The 21,275-nt window shown below is 43.6% G+C and overlaps 1 protein-coding gene across 5 annotated transcripts in view; it reads left to right on the top strand.

Annotated features, from left to right (window-relative positions):
* The window catches only part of lnx1 (ligand of numb-protein X 1), a 69,408-nt gene that overhangs the window by 47,150 nt on the left and 983 nt on the right, over positions 1 to 21,275 (top strand). For 3 of the 5 annotated variants that reach the window (XM_036968590.2, XM_090231824.1, XM_036968591.2), the window contains 6 exons: positions 398 to 603; positions 1,917 to 2,318; positions 4,182 to 4,316; positions 8,246 to 8,423; positions 11,334 to 11,592; positions 20,916 to 21,074. In XM_036968590.2, coding sequence (XP_036824485.2) covers positions 398 to 603; positions 1,917 to 2,318; positions 4,182 to 4,316; positions 8,246 to 8,423; positions 11,334 to 11,592; positions 20,916 to 21,074 — 1,339 coding nt within the window. Of the gene's footprint in view, positions 1 to 397; positions 604 to 1,916; positions 2,319 to 4,181; positions 4,317 to 8,245; positions 8,424 to 11,333; positions 11,593 to 14,196; positions 16,111 to 20,915; positions 21,075 to 21,275 lie in introns of those variants that run through there. The other 2 variants (XM_090231823.1, XM_090231825.1) reach the window with 1 other exon arrangement.

Genomic DNA, 21,275 nt, shown 5'->3' with positions numbered 1-21,275 from the left:
TTGTAAAGCTTGTTTTGTTAACCCAGGGGAGTTGAGACAGCTGCTTCAACACCTCTCTACAAAGTCTCTCTGGCTTTCTCGCACCCTTCTCTTGTTTGCTCTCTCTCTCTCTCTCTCTCTCTGTATATATATATATATATATATATATATATATATATATATATATATTGAACGGACATATACCTGTCTCTTTCTCTGTTGGCCTTGCACTGCGTCTTTGAGAGATTTCCTTCTCATCATAGAAATCAGAGTATCACACTCTCTCTCTCTCTCTCTCTCTCTCTCTCTCTCTCTCTCTCTCTCTCTCTCTCTCTATATATATATATATATATATATATATATATATATATATATATATATATATATATATATATATTTACCTCCTTCACTCTCTCAGTGCTGGCCCTACCGCAGCTCCATCACTTGATCCCTGATGGTGAGGTTACCAGTATTAAGATAAACCGTGAGCCCTCGGAGCCCCTGGCCATCAGCATCGTGGGGGGCAACGAGACCCCCCTGGTGCGCATCCTCATCCAGGACATCTACAGGGAGGGGGTAATCGCCCGGGATGGACGCCTGCTGCCCGGGGACATTATCCTCAAGGTCAGTGTGTGTTTTTGTTTGGAGTACGGTGGAGTACTACTCGCCATGTATGTGACTGTATGTATTGTGTTTTGTGTTCGAATTTGAATTACATCACAGCTATAGACCTAACATATTAATTCCAAAATGCTATAAATCCATTTTCAGAAAGGTTGGCAAATTAGCTTTTATTGTTTAAAGAAATTATGAAAGAGATTGGTGTGTTTTTTCACTATCTAATCATGGCATTGGGTGTTTCAATGACAGACATGTATTTGTTGAAAATCTATCACTTGATGGTTTCATTTCAGAGAGACCAATAATCATGTTTTAAGCAGAATGCTACATACTGTATCCGCCTAACTCTGAGGAATAAGTAGTACAGCTAGGTTTTACATAGTCAAATGTAAGAAATAACTACATTGTTTATAAATACGTAGTACATCTAGTACAGCTAACAAATAACTACATTCTTTATAAATAAGTAGTACAGCTAGGTTTTACATAGTTAAATGTAAGAAATAACTACATTCTTTATAAATAAGTGTACAAATTATACATTTGTGACATCAATAGTATTATATATATATTTTTTTTAAGTATTCAATATAGTAATATGATGCCACCAGAGACCCTGGATTCGCACCCAGGCTCTGTCGTAACCGGCCGCGACCGGGAGGTTCGTGGGACGACGCACAATTGGCCTAGCGTCATCCGGGTTAGGGAGGGCTTGGCCGGTAGGGATATCCTTGTCTCATCGCGCACCAGCGACCCCTGTGGCGGGCCGGGCGCAGTGCACGCTAACCAAGGTAGCCAGGTGCACGGTGTTTCCTCCGACACATTGGTGAGGCTGGCTTCCGGGTTGGAGGCGCGGTTGGGTTGTGTATCGGAGGACGCATGACTTTCAACTTTCAACCTTCGTCTCTCCCGAGCCCGTACGGGAGTTGTAGTGATGAGACAAGATAGTAGCTACTGAAAAACAATTGGATACCACGAAATTGGGGGGGAAAGGGGTAAAATTTAAAATGCAAATAAATAAACATATATATATATAGTAATATGAGATCTGTAGTGAGACAAACTCATATCAAATATACAGGACACAAATACTCCATTCCAGCTAAACAGTGCATTGCAAAACATTTCTAAAATCTATGAATAAAAAAATCTGAGAACAACAATATTTTACCCATAAGCAATCATCTCTGATAAAAAAAACACAAATGTGAACAATTTGTGGACATAACGTTTTTGGACATAAACTCTTCAATATAACCTGCAATATAATCTGAGACTTAACTCCACCTTTACATATCTCTCCCGCTCGTCTTCAGGTGAACGGCATAGACATCAGCAATGTTCCCCACTGCTACGCCCTGGCCACCCTCAAACAGCCCTGCCAGCTGCTGCGACTCACAGTGCTGAGAGAGCAGCGTCACCGCTACCGTTCACACCCCCACGATGCGGCCGGTGGCTACCTGCCTCACGGCCTCTCCCACGGCCATCCCCTGAGGGATGACAGCATCCATGTGGTCCTGGCTAAGAGCACCCCAGAGGAGCAGCTGGGCATCAAGCTGGTGAGACGACCAGAGGGACATGGCGTCTTCATCTTCCACCTGCTGGAGGGCGGCCTGGCAGCACACGACGGGCAGCTCAGCGTCAACGACCGCGTCCTCGCCATCAACGGACACGACCTGCGCTACGGAGCGCCTGAACATGCCGCTTTGCTCATCCAGGTCAGTCTGCAGGGGTCAGGGGTAAGGGAGCATTGGTTGGTTGTCGTTTACAATTCTTGGTAATGGTGTGTGTCTGGTAGTGTGCTTGGTATGCTCTGGGTTCCTGGTATAGTATCACTATTAGCGGAGTGTGGTTCTGGTAAATTGCACTCTGTTGGCTGGCTTTGACCCCGTCCATTGCGGTTAATTGTGGTTAATTGTGGTGTGTCTGTGGTCGACTGGGCGCTGCTCTGCTGCTTGGCTGAGGCACTGCTTCCTGGTGGATGCTGGGTAATTGCGGTGGTGTGTTTCTTGTTGACTGTGGGATGTAGTTGTGTTCTCTGGGTTCTTATCTGAGGAGACTGGCTGGCTCTTGAGGGTCTCTGAGGACTCAACATGGCTGCTCACATCAGGCTGTTTCTGTCAGATATTAAGAACTGGCGGGAAACCAATTAAATTAGTCCAATTAAGGCAATTACAAGCTGGACTGGGTAATTTAGGAGTCAGCTCAGCTCCACAGAGAACACAGGCACTCTCAAAAGAGCAACTCTGAAGGCTGAGCTGCTGCGTGTGTGTGCGCTTGAATGTGTAATATGCGCACGTGTGTGTGTGCAAGTTCATACGAGTGAATGAGGGAGTGAATGAGGGAGTGAGTCATTGTGTGAGTGGGTGGACAACACAGAGTAATAAAGAGACTGAGTGAAAGAAGCTGGAGGAAAAGGCTGTAGAGAGGGGAGACACACAGACGAGTAAGAAAAATGAGGAGTTTAAAGTTGGAAAAGGGGTAGTGAGAGAAGGAGGGCTGCAGAAAGACTGCAGTGTTCTTAGAGACCGAAGAGAAAATGACCTGACTACTAATCTATGATCTATGGAGCAGCTCTGTCTCAGCAGGATGGGGTTCTAATGGGAGGATAAGAGTGTCACACACACACCGACCTGAACAAATTTACTCACATATACTGTAGACTACCCACTCCTGGGAGGTGTTAGAGCCATAGCCAGGCTGCTTACTGAACCAAGTAAAGGGTGAAGTGTGTGTGTGTGTGAGTGTGTGTGTGTGAGTGTGTGTGTGAGTGTGTGAGTGTGTGTATGTGTGTGAGTGTGTGTTTGAGTGTGTGTGTGAGTGTGTGTGTTTGTGTGTGTGAGTGAGTGTGTAAGTGAGTGTGTGAGTGAGTGTGTGAGTGAGTGAGTGAGTGAGTGAGTGAGTGAGTGAGTGAGTGAGTGAGTGAGTGAGTGAGTGAGAGTGAGTGAGTGATTTGTAACAGAGCATCTGTTTATTATGTTGATTAACCTATCGGGGGTAATAAAATGTTTGATATATTTTACTGCCTGGCCAAGCTCTCTGTGGGGGATTCTTTCCCTAGAGCTCTCTTCAGGGGGTGGTAGGAGAGGGTAGAGAATGTCAACAGGAAATAGCTCATACTCTACCCCCAACACAGCATCTGGGAAGAGCAAGATGGGCCTGTTTGAACAGCTATGCACTCTTAGAGAAAGGGTTCTTCGGCTGTCACCATAGGAGCACCATTTTTGGTTCAGGTAAAAACATTTTTGGTTCCAGGTAGAACCAATTTGGGTTCCATGTAGAACCCTCTGTGGAAAGGGTTGTACATGGAACCCCAAAAAGGGTTCTTCAAATGGATCTCCTATGGGGACAGCCGAAGAACCCTTTTAGGTTCTAGACACAGTAGCAGTGTGTTTTCTGTGTCTGGGTCTAGTTACGTGGCAGTGAAAGTTGTTTTTAAGGATTTGTCTGGATCAACTTTACTGAAGCTGTGTTCAGTGAGTATTTATGAGAGCTTAACCATGACATTCTTCTTGAGTTTGCATTGCTCTGTGTGTCTGTCTGGGTCTGAGCTTGGTTGTCCATCTGGTTGTCTCCTGTAGGCAAGTGAGGAGCGGGTCCACTTCATTGTTTCTCGTCAGATCTGTCTGCCTAACCCTGACATCCTGCAGGAGGCTCCATGGGGCATGGAAGGCCCCCCACCATACTCTCCAGTGGACATGGAACACACGCTACTGGTGAGCAATGCATATGTACGAGCATATGCACACAAACACACACACAAACAAACACAAATACGTCAGACACTGCTTTGATTGAGGAGCTTTTCTTCAGGTTGGACACACACGTTTACATACTGTACATAGGGCATCTATTCATCTATTCATACACCGGGATGTCAATGTCCCCGCTTTAGCAGAGACTGCCGTTCACTGTAAACGCTGCAGATGTCGGCTCAGTCAGAAATGACCTTTACATCTCTATTACGCAATCTGTAACGCTTCAGCAACACAGATTGCATAGAGCCCTTATACACACACACACACACGCACATTCCGCTACACTCGCATTAACATCTGCTAACCACGTGTGTTTGTGACAAATAACATTTGATTTGATTTGACACACACACACACACACACAAAAAAAGACTTTGTTTTCCTGCCTCTTCTTCTCATGCTAAATATAAAATTGTATGTGAAAATGATCCTGAGCCGTATTATTCCTCCATCAAAGAGGAGTGTGTCATCCTAAGTTGTGTCAGAGTGTTCCGCTCCTCTCAGAGAGCCATTAAGCGAGTCCGGAGCAGCCACCTCTCTCTCTCTCTCTCTCTCTCTCTCTCCCTCTACACAGTCTCTCTGGCTTTCTCGCTTCCTTCTCTTGTTTGCTTCCTCTCTCGTGCTCTCTCTCTCTCTCTCTCTCTCTCTCTCTCTCTCTCTCTCTCAGCTTATTATCCCTGAAGAAAACATCGCCACCAACCTACAGGATTCACACCCCCTCCACTGACACGCTAAAACAGGATTTTCTCCAGCTCCGTTATTGGAGCTGACAACTTCCCTTATTCTAATAATGATTAACTTCACAGCTCTCACACCTCACTTTCTAAGATTTGAAGTTGTAATTCTCACAGACACACTGTTAAAAGTGGAGAACGTGTGACGGCGGAATCTTACCGTGTTCTTCAGATAAAGACCTTGGCATCAAAAGCTAGTAGAGAGAGAATGAGGCTGTAATAAAAAGAACCCCGCAGCGATAGCAGGTAGCAACAATAACAATGTATCATTGTTCTGAGATAAGCCAAGTCACCTCCAGCAGGACTATAGATCACATTTAGGCTAAATCTCACCAGGCCTTTATATTGTGTTTTAATATTGAAACACAGTAATGAAGTTGGCTCCTACTGGATGTGTGTGTGTGTGTCTGTTGTAGGCGCTCTAGGGCCGTCAGCAATCCTAGTTTTACTGGAAGAAAAACAAGGCCGTACACCCCTTTAATTTGAACACAGACGCATTCACAGAGATATACAATTACAGCTACAGAGACAGACATATACGCACACACTCGCCCGCGCTCACACACACTCTTACATCATACATGCCTTGCACACGCATACACCACCATGTGCAGTAGTACTGGTTAGTGCTTGTGACAGCTGTGGTTAGAGTAGTGTCCTGGGGTAGTCATGGCATGTGACTTGAGGGTCAGAAATGTGTGCGTGCAGCACATTAGAGAAGCAGCACAGGCCACATCACATCAACCCCAAATGTGTCCATGTTTTACTTGCACTACTCTACTCTCCCTGATACACACTTTGTACAGTATAGATGTCGGATCTTCATTTTTTTCACTGTTTTGTCGCGGGAAAAATGTCCTGCGAATCGGGAAATTCTAATGAGCCTCGTGATTTCGACACCTTCGCTGAAAACCTCTCTTTCTTTCTATGCTGGAACAGTCAAGTCATTTGGACCAGTGCCAGCTATCAAAATCATCCAATCACACTCGCGTACACAAAACGCTAAAAGCACCAGACAGAATATGAATAAATGTCCTGCTGCTACTCTAGGCCTATGTCCTGTTTATGCAACATTCAAATGTACAAAAATGTATCTAAAATGCAACCGTACAGATCAACAACCCTCATTTTATGTATCTTAATAACACAAGATAGACAGGTGTCAAGTGGATCCAAAATGCAGCCATACAGCAGGCTGCTACACCTAAACTATATTCTACTGTAGCCTATCAAAACACCAGTTTCCGTTCATACAAAGTGTTAGGTAAATTGCCACAGTAGATTTGCCGGGGTAAATGAGGAAATGCTTGTCAAATAGATAAATCTCTCTTAATCGGTTCAAAAAGTTGTTCCGATGATAAGACGAACCAGAGGCCGAACATATCTTGAAAGACTTTGGTTGCAAGCAGGACTAAGGAGGTTACACCAACGTCATCTTTTAGGGAGCGGTAATGAGGGGACCAACAATGGTTGTAATTGAGATAAGCTGTGCAGGTGAATTTAGCACGCATTGATGGTTTAATGAGACATCAGCTGGCGATAATCTAGTGCCATCGATGGTTGCAATAGGCCCCTTGTTATTTGATTAATGCTGCTTTCACGTACTAGTTGGAACTAGGAACGTGGCATATATTCCAATACATTCTGTAGGCTAACCTGTGGACGACCATCAGCTGATTTACAGGCCTACTGTAAAACAATAGATTTTCCTCCAGTGTGGATGCCCGCCCACGTTGTATAGTTAGGCTATGTATACTGAACAAAAATAGAAACGCAACAAAAAGTAAAGTGTAAAGTGTTGGCCCCATGTTTCATGAGCTAAACTAAAAGATCCCTGTAATTTTCCATACATCCGAAAAGCTTATTTCTCTCCAAAAAATTGCATAAAATTATTTGTTTACATTCCTGTTAGTGAGCTTTTAGACACCGGATTCAAAACTTCAAGTTTTTCAATTTAAATTATGATACAACATTTTTGCAAACAATATAAAATAATGTTATATATATGGGGGATACACTCATCCTAGCTCTGCAGATGTCACTGCGAAGAGACAGAGTCATTAGATCACTCGTGTTGGTGCTGTGTATATATATGCTGTAGCTTGTTCTTGGTTGCAGATTCAGATACATTTATTTAGCGCAAACTCCACAGACAGCACTGCTGGCTATAGTCATAGTCAAACGATCAATGATATAATACTCATAGGAAAAAATTGTATCTTTAATTTACAATATTAATTAACTATGAGAATAGAAAGGTTCAGAACTTTTGTGAAACAGCAGAGTGGAAAAATATATGGCAGCTAGAAATCAAAACTGGATGGTCCTCAAAGATAGATGGGAGGGGACTAAAAACAAACAAAAGATCACTAATGTATATAGTATGTATAAGCTGGAAGTAGAAGCCTAAGTATTGTTGTCCTTTAGTTTATTCCAATTAGGGGAGGGGTGGGTTAGGGGAAAATATATGTTTAAAATAATATATATATTTACCAAAAAAGATATATGGCATTTGGAAATGAGGCAGATAATTACATTGATAGAAGCCACAAAAAATACAAAAAATATAAACGCAACATGTAAAGTGTTGGTCCCATGTTTCATGAGTTGAAATAAAAATAAAAATTTGTTGTGCACAAATGCATTTACCTTCCTGTTAGTGAGCATTTCTCCTTTGACAAGATAATCCATCCCCCTGACAGGTGTGACATATCAAATAAGCTGATTAAACAGCATGATAAATACACCGGTGCACCTTGCCCTGGGGACAATAAAAGGCCACTTTCAAATCTGCAATATTAAAGCTGATCTATACCCTTAAAACATTATTATAATAATACAATAAAAAAAACAGCGCTTTCAACTGCCCCTGGTTGTGTTTTTTAAATATGTATTATTTTCCTTCTTCATGTGTCAAATTAAGATCCGACATCTGTACATACACTCTCTCACTTCCACAAACCACAACTATTCTAAATAATCCTGAACATCACACACTGTACTTAGTCTTACACACTAAACTTCAATGCTTAGAACACAAGAAAACCCATTCGGCAGAAACAAACGACACAATAAACACTATATAGTGAATTAACATCTATTACAGTGTAACCATTCAACAGATTTCTCACGTTGCACCACTCCCCTCTACAGGACTCATGTGAGAAGCCGGCATGTTATGAGAAGACGGTGACGCTGTCCAAGGAGCCCCATCACTCCCTGGGGATGACGGTGGCAGGGGGAATGTCCTCCCGTGGCTGGGATCTCCCGGTCTACGTCACTAATGTGGACCCCAACGGAGTTGTGGGACAGGAGGGAACCATCTGCAAAGGTACAGCCTGGTGACAAACCTTCTACTGTACAACGCACACAGTCTCACACTCACACTCAAACAGTCCCACACACACCCACAGAGTCCATCACACACTCGCACAATAGACACTCACACACTCTCACTCAGTCATACGGTAGATTAAAATCCAATATTCCGGGAAGGGAGTTTTTTTTCTCCCATTTTTCCTTGAATTGCTCCAATATTGGCATGATAGTTTAGTTTCTCTGTTCCGTGCAGTCCCTGCTGGTCATCACAATTCCAGAGTTGGTACTGCGGACGGGCTTCATCTGTCATGAGTTGTGTGTGTGTGTGACCTGTCCCTTATGTAGAACAGACTGATTGAGATAAACAGTCAGACTCGTGCTTAATTACCAAGGTTATTTATCCAACAGGAAACACAGGGGTAGTGCTGTGGATCAGGGCTCACCAAATTGAGTCTAACACACATACACACACCTCAAATTTGATTAAGTACGTTCCAGAGGAAATGACAGGTTGCACTTTATCAGCTCATTATACAAAATTAGTCAGCTCTGAAATAGACAAACAGACGCACTCCCAAAATGATTGGATACACTTGTGGCAGGCCTGTTATGGCTATGTACTGCAGTGTGTGAAAGTATAGTTGTGTTTCCGGTGTGTGTGGGGTGTCAGAACATCTGAGGGAGCTCTCTGTGCCGGGCCAGACATCAAAGGGCAGTGGAGGCATTTAAACCCAGAACCTCCTGCTGATCCTAGGGATCCGCCTCAGAAAACCACAGTACAGAGAGACCAGACAAGACCCCGCTCTGCCTGCCTGTGCCTGCCTGCCTGCCTGCCTGCACTTTCACCATCATGTTTTTATTTAGCCAGGCTAGTCAATTTAGAACGATGGACTGGCATGATGAATAAGGCCTCCTGTTGGGATGGGGGCTTATAAAAACAAACCAAAAAACCCCGATGTAAGACAAAACAGACAACACAGACAGAAAACACTGGCAACAGCACAAATACAACAGCAAACAGACAATGGATGAGTGTGTGTGAGTGCAGGCAAACTGAAGTCAAACTGCTTCCACTTGAATAGGGCACAGTGTCATCCGCATAAAAATGTATATCAGCTGTCTCAGTATGTCTCCCAATGTTGGTGATATAGTTAAAAAACAACAGGGGATCTAAAACGTATCCTTGCAGCACACCCGAGCACAAGTCTACTGTGTCCGACTTACATCTGACTTAACACGCTGGGTTTGATTTGACAGGTAGTTCACAAACCACTCCAGAGCATGACCAGTAAACCCAACACACTTCTATCTCTGCACGGTATGGTCCACAGTGTCAAACGCCTTTAACAAGTCTATGAATACAGATACACAATGCAGCTTCCTGTCCAGGGTACATTGAACATCATTCAAAACCTTCAAAGTTGTGAAGTTCATCATAACTTGTTTCATCTGTAGCCTGATAAACTGCATGGTTTCCCCTAGTCGCAGTGGGAGGAGCACACACTAGGTGACATGGCCATATTCGTAATTGTATACATAAATTGACAGTAGATAGTTGTATCGGGTGATACTTGTGATTGGAAAAAACGTAAATGTTTTAATATGCCTAAGTAGATGTTGGAAAAATACCTCCATGCACCTTTATAGACCAAACAAGCTGCATATTAGGAGCTGCAGAGTGTCTGTGTGTCCTCAATTTGCAGCGGGCAGACAAGTTTGCTATCTGTCAGAATGCACGTCAGGCATTTCACATTTTTTTCCCTACCCTCGCCCCCTTGTTAGATATTATGCACATTGATAGCTTGATAGCAAACGTCCTTGCCATTTGATTTATCATAGTAGCGGGCTAACAGGAGGCAGCAGCAGTCTGAATGATCCCACCGAAACAGAGAAGTGAAAGTGATCGGGTGAAATTGTGATGTGGAGTGGACATAGAAATACAGCTTCACTCTATCCAATCAGAGCAGCGGATTCAACGGAGAGACCGCCCTTCTCTTTACAGACAGGAAAACTAGCCACTTGAGTTACTTAGAAAACGCAGCGCCTCACTTGACTGACTGACATGAGAAAGATGCTTAGGTGCTGGCACCCTTATTACAAAAAAATACTCTGATCATAATCGTATCCAGAAAATTGCCCATATCCGTTACGATACTCGTTTTGTCCGACTACTCGGTACACCTCTACCACACACCATATCATCGTGTGACTCCGAGTTCACTTCGATATGATGGTGATGATATAATTATTTGCGATTCCACCACCATTCACAGATAATTCATTTTACAGACACCAAAAGATCCCACCATGTCGAACGAACAAATGATCTGTTGCCATCCATCAAATTGTACTGAAACGGCCTGTTTCCATCTCAGCTGTCGTGATTTTTCTTTTACAGTATGACTTTACTCGCATAAAAACTGTGGATGGAAATGTGTGAGGAGAGTGAGGAAGTGTGCATGACATTCAGTGTGGTTATACCATGACCTTTATCAAAGGCCTGGTTTTGAGAGTGTATTGCCATGCATACCAGTTATGTGGATATGCTTGTGTATACAGCCATCGACATAAGAATTATCCCAATTTCAACTGAGTGTATCTGCATAGTGCATCCTAATCAAAGGAGTGGATGTTGTCCTTTGAGTAAGCCTCCTCTCCAGATGGCAGCTGGCTGTGCAGTGCTGTACTGTCCAAGCCCACCTTGATCATCAGGGAGGTATTTCATGTGCAGGTGGCTCTTTGTTCCCACTGCTTTGTGTTCCTGCGGGAGGTGATGGAATATTCAAATAGGCAGTCGAGACAAGTCCTTGTCGCTGGGAATTTTTGCTTTTGAAAGATGTCAGAATGGACAGTAGTCAGGGCAACACTGTGCTGAGTGGCTGTTCTGAGTGGTACTGTGTTCTGTCCTCCCATCTCTCTGCAGGTGACATCCTGCTGAATGTGAACGGGCTGGACCTGACGGGTGTGACGCGGGGCGAGGCTGTGGCCAACCTGAAGAACACCACCTCCCCTGTGGTGCTCAAGGTCCTGGAGATGAGGCCCCCAGAGGAAATCCAGCCAGAGTGCCCCTCGCCCCCCTGCCTCTCACCCTCGCCCACTGACAGCACCAAGCAGAGCCTCGCCACGCTGCCACACACCGATGACTACTCCCCATTGTGGGTGTCATGGCTGCAGTTGCCCAGGTGAGTGGCAGTACCCCACCAGGTAGCCTTCTCTTATCTCATTCTCTCTCTCCTCCCTTCTCTGAAGAATGCTAATTATACACATTACACTCCAAGGTTTAGAACTCAGTCTGAACACGGTGGTACTGTTGCCCAGACACCAATATCCACTTGTTTGGTATATTTTGAAGCCTTGTTTGACAGACCAACATACAGTGCCTTCAGAAAGTTTTTGTACCCCTTGACTTATTCCAGTGTGTTGTGTTACAGCCTGAATAAAACATTTATTCGATTTTTCTCACCCATCTACACACAAGACCCCATGATGAAAAAAAGTAAATGTTTTTTTGAAATGTTAGCAAATGTATTGAAAATTAAATAAAGAAATGTGTTCACTCCCTTTTGCTATGACACTCTAAATTGAGCTCAGGTGCATCCAATTACAACTTGATTGGAGTCCACCTGTGGCCGATTCAATAGTTTGGACATAATTTAGAAAGAAACACACCGGTCTATATAAGGTCCCACAGTTTACAGTGCATGTCAGGATGCCCTGCTGACAGTTAGTATCAAGGCACAAGGCGAGACCCAGATGCCGACACAGGAGGCAGATGGTTGGACTCATACAGTGTTTATTAATCCAAAGGGGTGGGTAAGAGAATGGTCGTGGACCGGCAAAAAGGTAAAAACCAAATCAGAGTCCAGGAGGTACAGAGTGGCAGACAGGCTCGTAGTCAAGGCAGGCTGAATGGTCAGGCAGGCGGGTACAAAGTCCAGAAACAGGCAAGGGTCAAAACCGGGAGGACTAGAAAAAGGAGAATACAAAAAGCAGGACAAACAAAAACGCTGGTTGACTTGGAAACATACAAGACGAACTGGCACAGAGAGACAGGAAACACAGGGATAAATACACCAGGGAAAATAAGCAGCACCTGGAGGGGGTGGAGACAATAATGAGGACAGGTGAAACAGATCAGGGTGTGACAGATAGCCAAGGCCCTGACAATAAAATAGGTGATGAGTGTTGTGTATTTTGACATTGAGAAAGCTTACGATACCATGTGGAGGGTAGGGTTGTTCATCAAGTTGAGTGCGTTGGGGGATGTCTGTTCGATCAAGTCATACAGGTGAGGGTGGGGGTCTGAATTGTCAATGGGGCTGTGGACAATGGTACTCCTCAGGGAAGTGTGGTTAGTCCGGTGTTGTTCACCCTGATGATATGGCATATTTAAGGAGATGGGACAGGGAGTGGCCTTGTGTACCGATGATGGGGCTATGTGGAAGAGAGTTGGGATTGTGAAATATTTGATGAGGAAGATGCAAGAAGCTATGGGAGTTGTGGAAGATTGATCTCTAACATGGGGGTTTAGGATGTCTGTGTCCAAGTCATGCTTTATGGTGTATTCTAAGAGGAAGGATAAAGATGGTAGGCTGCACATATACATATGTAGGTAGGGTGTCTGCGTTTAAGTACTTAGGTATGTGGTTTGATGAGGCTTACGTAGAAGAGACATGTTGAGCATAATGAAATGAAGTGTCGAATGGTGCTGAACCTCATGAGGGCAGTGGCAGGATATGATTGGGGGTCGGATAGACAAACACTGTTGTATATGTACCACGCATTGATCAGGTCATTTTTGGATTATGGGTTCTTTGTATATAGATCGGCAGCCAAAACGGTACTACGGCGCCTGGAAAGGATACAGTCAAGGGCCCTGAGTTTGTGTGTGGGTGCTTTCAGGATGACACCTGTTGAGGCATTGCAGGTGGATAGTGGAGAACTGCCACTGAGGATAAGGCGGGACAAACTTGTTTTAGCATACTGGGAGAGGTTGAAAGGGAGTTCAGAAGGATATTCTGCGGTCATGGGAATGCTGGGTGCGAGGAGTGGGTAATCAGATGATGTATGGGTGGACAAATCGGGAAGAAGGTGGTAGAATATGGACAGGGGGAGAGCGAGATAGGGCTGACAATTGTGTTGGGGAACGTTCCTCCGTGGCTGTTTCCGAAACCAAGCGTAGATGTGGACATGATTGAGGGCAGGAGAGAATGGGGTGTGGACGTGAGACGGTGTGTGGAGAGATATATAGATTCAGTTGTATTTGTTTCTAAGGATATATACAGATGGTTCAAAGGAGCCAATCAATGGTAGGGGTGTATATCAGTGCCGTTTCAGATGAGGGAGGACACTTTTTTTCATGAGAATGGCCTTGTTTCTATTACAGCATGTTGGATGACTGTCATTCATATTTCATTCACCCAGTTAAATGTAACAGCGATAGGTTTAGGCTACTACATGATACTCAAATATTCCCTATACCCATCATGAGGTTGCTACAACCTAGTCTATGAATGAACGTTTACAACGTAGGTGCACACAGGTCGAGAGACACAATAGGGTGTAATCATTAGTCCAACAGTTGCAAACGAGAGTTTCTATTGGACAAGTTCAGTTATGTTTATCCCTGTTTTGTTCCGTTTGCTTCTGTTTAAGACCATTTTTTTCAACAGAATCGGTGGAGTGAGTACACCCCTGATCACGTGTAAACACAGTTCATTTTCATAGCAGCCATGTTGTATTCCTTCTCACATCTACGTTATATGCTCTCCTCTCACCTCTTCCAGTTGCTTGTGGACTTCAATGCCCAAGATATCAGCTGTATGTGACCATGCGAAGAAACCTTTCCAAGCCAAACTGCTACACAGCCTACATACTGTTGTTGTCACCATATTACCTAAATCAGGGTTGGGGAGAAACGGATTACATGTCATCCGTTACATGTAAGGGATTACAAAAAAAACTAGCTGTAATCCGTTACAAGCTAAAATATTATCAGATTAGATACTTTTGAAAAATTAGATGAGTACTTCAAGGATTACTTTTAAATTAAGAAATGCGAGCTAAGTCTTTGACACTTCTCTGTTTCTCAATGACATTCAAATCGGCATTGAAAAAAGGTGCACATCTAAATTTGTTCAACGTGAGTGAGTCTGACCATAAATCAGAGACCGCTATAATGACACAACGAATGTGTTTGATGGATCTCAGGAAATGAGCAGGAATAGGCTTCTGTAGCCTACAGTCCAAGCTATGTCTAGCAATGGTGTGACTGCTGTCAGCACCCAAAGACTATCCAACTTGAAAAAACGCTTGGAGGTAAGGATGACACCGATGGTGTAGTCTACGGTGATACGGATATCCCTTATTATTGATATCTACATAGCACATCGATGTGAATCTCACATTTAGCTATTTGCGCCTTACGGATTGTGGTTATTATGGATAGCTGTCCACAAATCTAAATTTGTATTTGAACCCAATAAGGGTTGAATTCAATAAGTTTAAGCTGCCTATCAATCCTTGTTTTTCAAATCAAATCAAATCAAATGTATTTATATAGCCCTTCGTACATCAGCTGATATCTCAAAGTGCTGTACAGAAACACAGCCTAAACCCCCAAACAGCTTGCAATGCAGGTGTAGAAGCACGGTGGCTAGGAAAAACTCCCTAGAAAGGCCAAAACCTAGGAAGAAACCTAGAGAGGAACCAGGCTATGTGGGGTGGCCAGTCCTCTTCTGGCTGTGCCGGGTGGAGATTATAACAGAACATGGCCAAGATGTTCAAATGTTCATAAATGACCAGTGGACAGCTAGTGAAAAATGTGCTCTTGCAACAGCTGCATAGTGCGGATCCCAGCCTATTGAATAAAAGTGAGCCTTTTATTGCTCAATCTAATTCACGTAGATTAAAAAACATAATCCATAGGCCTAATAGACATGCTCAAACGCACACTTTTGATAGACTTAAAAAGGGGCAATCTGTAGTTGCTACATCCATTTTCGGATGTATATATTGCTGTGTCTGTGACTATCATTAAATGCGAAGACTGTTATTTTATCAAATCAATGTGTAATTTATTACGTGATTAAACTAATCATGTAAACTACAATTGACTGGGAAGTTAGGGCACCATGGGAAAATGTCTATAGAGTCTATTTCCCAAATCGACTCTTCAGATATTTTCATATCTTATCGAGTACAGTCTTGTATTAATGTATTATTACCGCATCTGTTCTCATTACTGAACATCACAAACCCTTGGATATCTGCACAAATCCTAGCCTAAATCATGAATCAGCAATATACAAATTGGCTTAATTATTTATCCCATTGAGCACGTCTGGGACCTGTTGGATCAGAGGGTGAGGGCTAAGGCCATTCCCCCCAGAATTGTCCGGGAACTTGCAGGTGCCTTGGTGGAAGAGTGGGGTAACATCTCACAGCAAGAACTGGCAAATCTGGTGCAGTCCATGAGGAGGAGATGCACTGCAGTACTTATTGCAGCTGGTGGCCACACCAGATACTGACTGTTACTTTTGATTTTGACCCCCCCCCCTTGTTCAGGGACACATTATTCCATTTCTGTTAGTCACATTTCTGTGGGACTTGATCAGTTTGTCTCTCAGTTGTTGAATCTTATGTTCATACAAATATTTAAGCATGTTAAGTTTGTTGAAAATAAAGGCACTTGACAGTGAGGATGTTTCTTTTTTGCTAAGTATATATGTGTGTGTGTATATATATATATCCATTGATTCTTGAGTATAACTTATAAATAAATGCCTCATGAGCTTAGTTGAACTGTCACACTCCATGAGAACCCAAAATATGAGCTTGTTTTCACCAATGTTTGTAAACACTAAATGTAAACAAACACTGTACAGCCTCATAACATGGTTAAAACAATAATGTTGATATCATGGATGGTCAGTGCTTGCATCCATAGCTCTGTCTACCCTACAGAGTGCTGTTGAGGCTACTGTAGACCTTCTTGGCAAAACAGTGTTCTGATCAGTTAGTTGGTGATGTGATTATATTTAGTATAGTTTTATCTAGGATAAAATTCACTGAGGAGGATGGTGCCTCCCCTTCCTACTCTGAGGAGCCTCCACTGGTGTATATCCCAGATTTAAATGTTAGATTATGTAAGTGGTTAAATGATTATGTCAGTGTATACAGCTGAGTTGATGGCCATGATTATAGGTTTGAGACGGGTGGAGGAGGTGAAACCACTCAGTGTTGATCTGCTCTGATTCGGCTGCAGTGTTGAGTAGTAGTGTTACGGCGGGCAGACCGGATAGGGGAGACTTGTTTGTGGAGATGATGGTGCTGTTAATGGGATTGGAGAGGATGGGAGTGGTGGTAAGCTTTTGCTGGGTTCAAGCCCATGTGGGTGTGGAGAGTAATGAGAACGCTGATGTGGTGGCTAAGAGTGCTGTGAGGAGAGAGGGGGTAGATATTCAGGTCACACTGGGATGTAGGAGAGAGGAAGTTGTGTGGAGTAAGACTACGGTTTAAGCACACAGTTTTGAATGCCACATTGTGGATGATAGGGTTACCTTGAAACAGGTCTGTGTGATGAGTGTTTAGTGGAGGAAACGGTGGAGCATGTGTTTATATTTATATTTGTATGACGTAGATAGGGAGAGTGTGTGAAAGGGTTAGAGAGGCTGGGCGGGGTTAGGGTTTTGATGGTGTAGTGGGAGGAGAGAAGTGGTGTCTAGGGCTATATTTTTTACTTTCTTAGAGGAACAGGGCTAATGAAGATAATTGTATGTAGGTAGGCTGTCACTGGCCTCACACTCCAGTACAGAAGATGGCGGTCTATGTACCTAAAAAGTAACTAACCAAATCCCAAAGGTGAAGTGCACGTCAGAGCAGAAACTATACTATGAAGTCCAAGGAACGGTCTGTATACAGTGGGGCAAAAAAGTATTTAGTCAGCCACCAATTGTGCAAGTTCTCCCACTTAAAAAGATGAGGCCTGTAATTTTCATCATAGGTACACTTCAACTATGACAGACAAAATTAGGGGAAAAAATCCAGAAAATCACATTGTAGGATTTTTTTTTTTTTTTTTCAAATTATGGTGTAAGTTTGGTCACCTACAAACAAGCAAGATTTCTGGCTCTCACAGACCTGTAACAGACCTGTAACTTCTTCTTTAAGAGGCTCCTCTGTCCTCCACTCGTTACCTGTATTATAATGGCACCTGTTTGAACTTGTTATCAGTATAAAAGACACCTGTCCACAACCTCAAACAGTCACACTCCAAACTCCACTATGGCCAAGACCAAAGAGCTGTCAAAGGACACCAGAAACAAAATTGTAGACCTGCACCAGGCTGGGAAGACTGAATCTGCAATAGGTAAGCAGCTTGGTTTGAAGAAATCAACTGTGGGAGCAATTATTAGGAAATGGAAGACATACAAGACCACTGATAATCTCCCTCGATCTGGGGCTCCATGCAAGATCTCACCCCGTGGGGTCAAAATGATCACAAGAACGGGAGCAAACGTCTCAGAACCACACGGGGGGACCTAGTGAATGACCTGCAGAGAGCTGGGACCAAAGTAACAAAGCCTACCATCAGTAACACACTACGCCGCCAGGGATTCAAATCCTGCAGTGCCAGACGTGTCCCCCTGCTTAAGCCAGTACATGTCCAGGCCCGTCTGAAGTTTGCTAGAGAGCATTTGGATGATCCAGAAGAAGATTGGGAGAATGTCATATGGTCAGATGAAACCAAAATATAACTTTTTGGTAAAAACTCAACTCGTCGTGTTTGGAGTACAAAGAATGCTGAGTTGCATCCAAAGAACACCATACCTACTGTGAAGCATGGGGGTGGAAACATCATGCTTTGGGGCTGTTTTTCTGCAAAGGGACCAGGACGACTGATCCGTGTAAAGGAAAGAATGAATGGGCCCATGTATCGTGAGATTTTGAGTGAAAACCTCCTTCCATCAGCAAGTGCATTGAAGATGAAACGTGGCTGCGTCTTTCAGCATGACAATGATCCCAAACACACCGCCCGGGCAACAAAGGAGTGGCTTCGTAAGAAGCATTTCAAGGTCCTGGAGTGGCCTAGCCAGTTCCAGATCTCAACCCCATAGAAAATCTTTGGAGGGAGTTGAAAGTCCGTGTTGCCCAGCAACAGCCCCAAAACATCACTGCTCTAGAGGAGATCTGCATGGAGGAATGGGCCAAAATACCAGCAACAGTGTGTGAAAACCTTGTGAAGACTTACAGAAAACGTTTGACCTCTGTCATTGCCAACAAAGGGTATATAAACTTTTGTTATTGACCAAATAGTTATTTTCCACCATACTTTGCAAATAAATTCATTAAAAATTTAGATTTTTTTTCCCTCATTTTGTCTGTCATAGTTGAAGTGTACCTATGATGAAAATTACAGGTCTCTCATCTTTTTAAGTGGGAAAACTTGCAAAATTGGTGGCTGACTAAATACTTTTTTGCCCCACTGTATCTCTGAGATAGAATTGTGACGAGGCATCGATTTGGGGAAGGGTATAAAACAATTGATATAGTGTTGAAAGTTACCACGAGCACAGTGGTCTCTGTCATTGCGTATTAGAAAAACAAGGAACTACACACTGTCTAGAGCTGGTCACCCGGCCAAACTGAGCAACCGGACAAGAAGGACCTAGGTCAGGGAGGTGACCAAAAACCCAGTGACCACTGACAGAACTACAGAGTTCCTTGGCCACGATGGGAGAACCTGATAGAAGATCAACAGTCTCTACAGCACTTCACCAATCTGGGCTTTATGGGAGAGTGGCCAGACAAAAGCCACTCCTGAGAAAAAGGCATTGCTGCACGCCTCAAGTTTGCAAAAAGGGACGTGAAAGGCAAAAGATGCTGTGGTCTGATGAGACAAAAATGTAATGCTTTGGCCTGAATGCAAAGCTCTATGTCTGGAGAAAACCAGGCACAGCTCATCACCCGTCTAACACCATCCCTACTGTGAAGCATGGTGGTGGCAGCATCATGTTATGGGGATGCTTTTCAGCAGCAGGGCCTGGGAGACTGGTAAGGATAGAGGGAACAATAAATGGAGCCAAATACAGGCGAATTCTTGATGATAACCTGCTTCAGAGTGCAAACAACCTTAGACTGGGGTGAAGATTTACATTCCAACAGGACAATGACCCCAGGCATACAGCCAAAGCAACACTGGAATGGCTTCTGAACAAGAATGTGAAAGTCCTCGAGTTGCCTAGCCAAAGCCCAGACTTGAATCCCATTGAAAATTTGTGGAAAGACTTGAAGATTGCTGTTCACCGCCAATCCCCATCAAATTTAAGAGCTCGAGATAATCTGCAAGGAAGAATTGGGGAAAATCCCTAAATCCAGATGTGCAAAGTTGATACAGGACGACTCAAAGCTGTAATCACTGCCAGTGGTGCTTCTACATTGTATTGACCCAGGGGTGTGAGTACTTAAATAAATTACATATTTATGTATTCAATTTGCACCAAAAATATCTAAAAACATGTTTTCGCTTTGATTATGGGGTATTATGTGTAGATGGGTGAGAAAATATTTTACTCATTTTGAATTCGGGCTGTAACAATAAAATGTGGATTAAGTCAAGGGGTATGAATACTTTCTGAAGGCACTGTACTTGATGAGCTGATCAACAGCTTGTTATTTGAGCGAGGGCCTCAATGAAAAGCACAGGCCAACAACTAAGAGAGGGTACAGAGATCTCAGGATGTACAGGCTACATTACAAGGCCGATATGGGAGAGAAGGGGAGATGGAGGTTGATGACAGAATGATGAATAGACACTTCTGTATACATCATAAGGCCTTATCTCCATGGCCTTCACTGTCTCTTGCTCATCCTCACATCCCAGTCTCAGACATTGGTCACTGACACTCTCATCCCGTCTCCCCCTCCCTCCCTTTCTTTCTCCTCATGCTCTTTTAAGCAGCTTAGGGTATTAATAAACCCCTCCAATCACTCTCTTTTGGACAGAGGTCAGACTGGCAGAGTGAGGGGTATTCCCGTTTCTCATCAGATCTGCCACTGCTGGTATAAAGGTGCTCTTACTGTAAAAAAATATATATATAAAATACAGGAGTAGCTAAAACTCAATTTCTCCCCAACCAGCAAAATGTATAAGAAAAGTGAAAACTAACTAGTGAATCACCCTGGGAATTCAGTCCAGATGGGCAACGGTTCTAACAGGATTTAAATGCAATTTTCACTCACCCCTGGGCAGTATGAGAGACTGATACTAAAATCGCTCCCTTCTCAGCGCTGTATTTTCACAGCTCTGCCTTACTTGTGGGGAAAAATCATTTCCCCATTCTCATTGGACGACAGCCAAGCAGTTGTTTTTTCTGACAGACTTCCACTGGACTCTGCAATCTCACTGCTGCATACAGTATGTGCACATAGTAATGGCTGGGCACACATTTGGATGCTGGCGGCAGTCTAGATATTTCCTAAGCTCCGTTTTTGTCCTTTGCAGGCACCTGTACTGCTGCAAAGATATTGTGCTGCGCCGGAGCGCCTCTGGCAGCCTAGGCTTCAGCATCGTGGGGGGGCAGGAGGAGGTCAACTGCAATCAGTCCTTCTTCATCCGCTCCATCGTGGAGGGCACGCCAGCCTACAACGATGGCAGGATACGGTACGGAATACTAAACCGAGAACACACACTGGCCAAAGAACCTATATAACTAACCCTAATGCATGTCTGCTGATTCTTCTATTTTTCTGTGATAAATTATATGCAGTATTGGTCTAATCATTACAGTAGTCTTGTATTTACACACTGCAAGTGTTGCTCTATGGGTCTGCTGTACTAGACTGAGTCCATCTCTGCATTAAC

This window comes from Oncorhynchus mykiss, chromosome 4, assembly GCF_057628025.1.
Source record: "Oncorhynchus mykiss isolate SJ-2025 chromosome 4, ASM5762802v1, whole genome shotgun sequence".
NCBI lineage: Eukaryota > Metazoa > Chordata > Actinopteri > Salmoniformes > Salmonidae > Oncorhynchus > Oncorhynchus mykiss.
The sequence above is the reverse complement of the archived record's forward strand: the minus strand, read 5'-3'. Positions and strand labels throughout refer to the sequence as shown.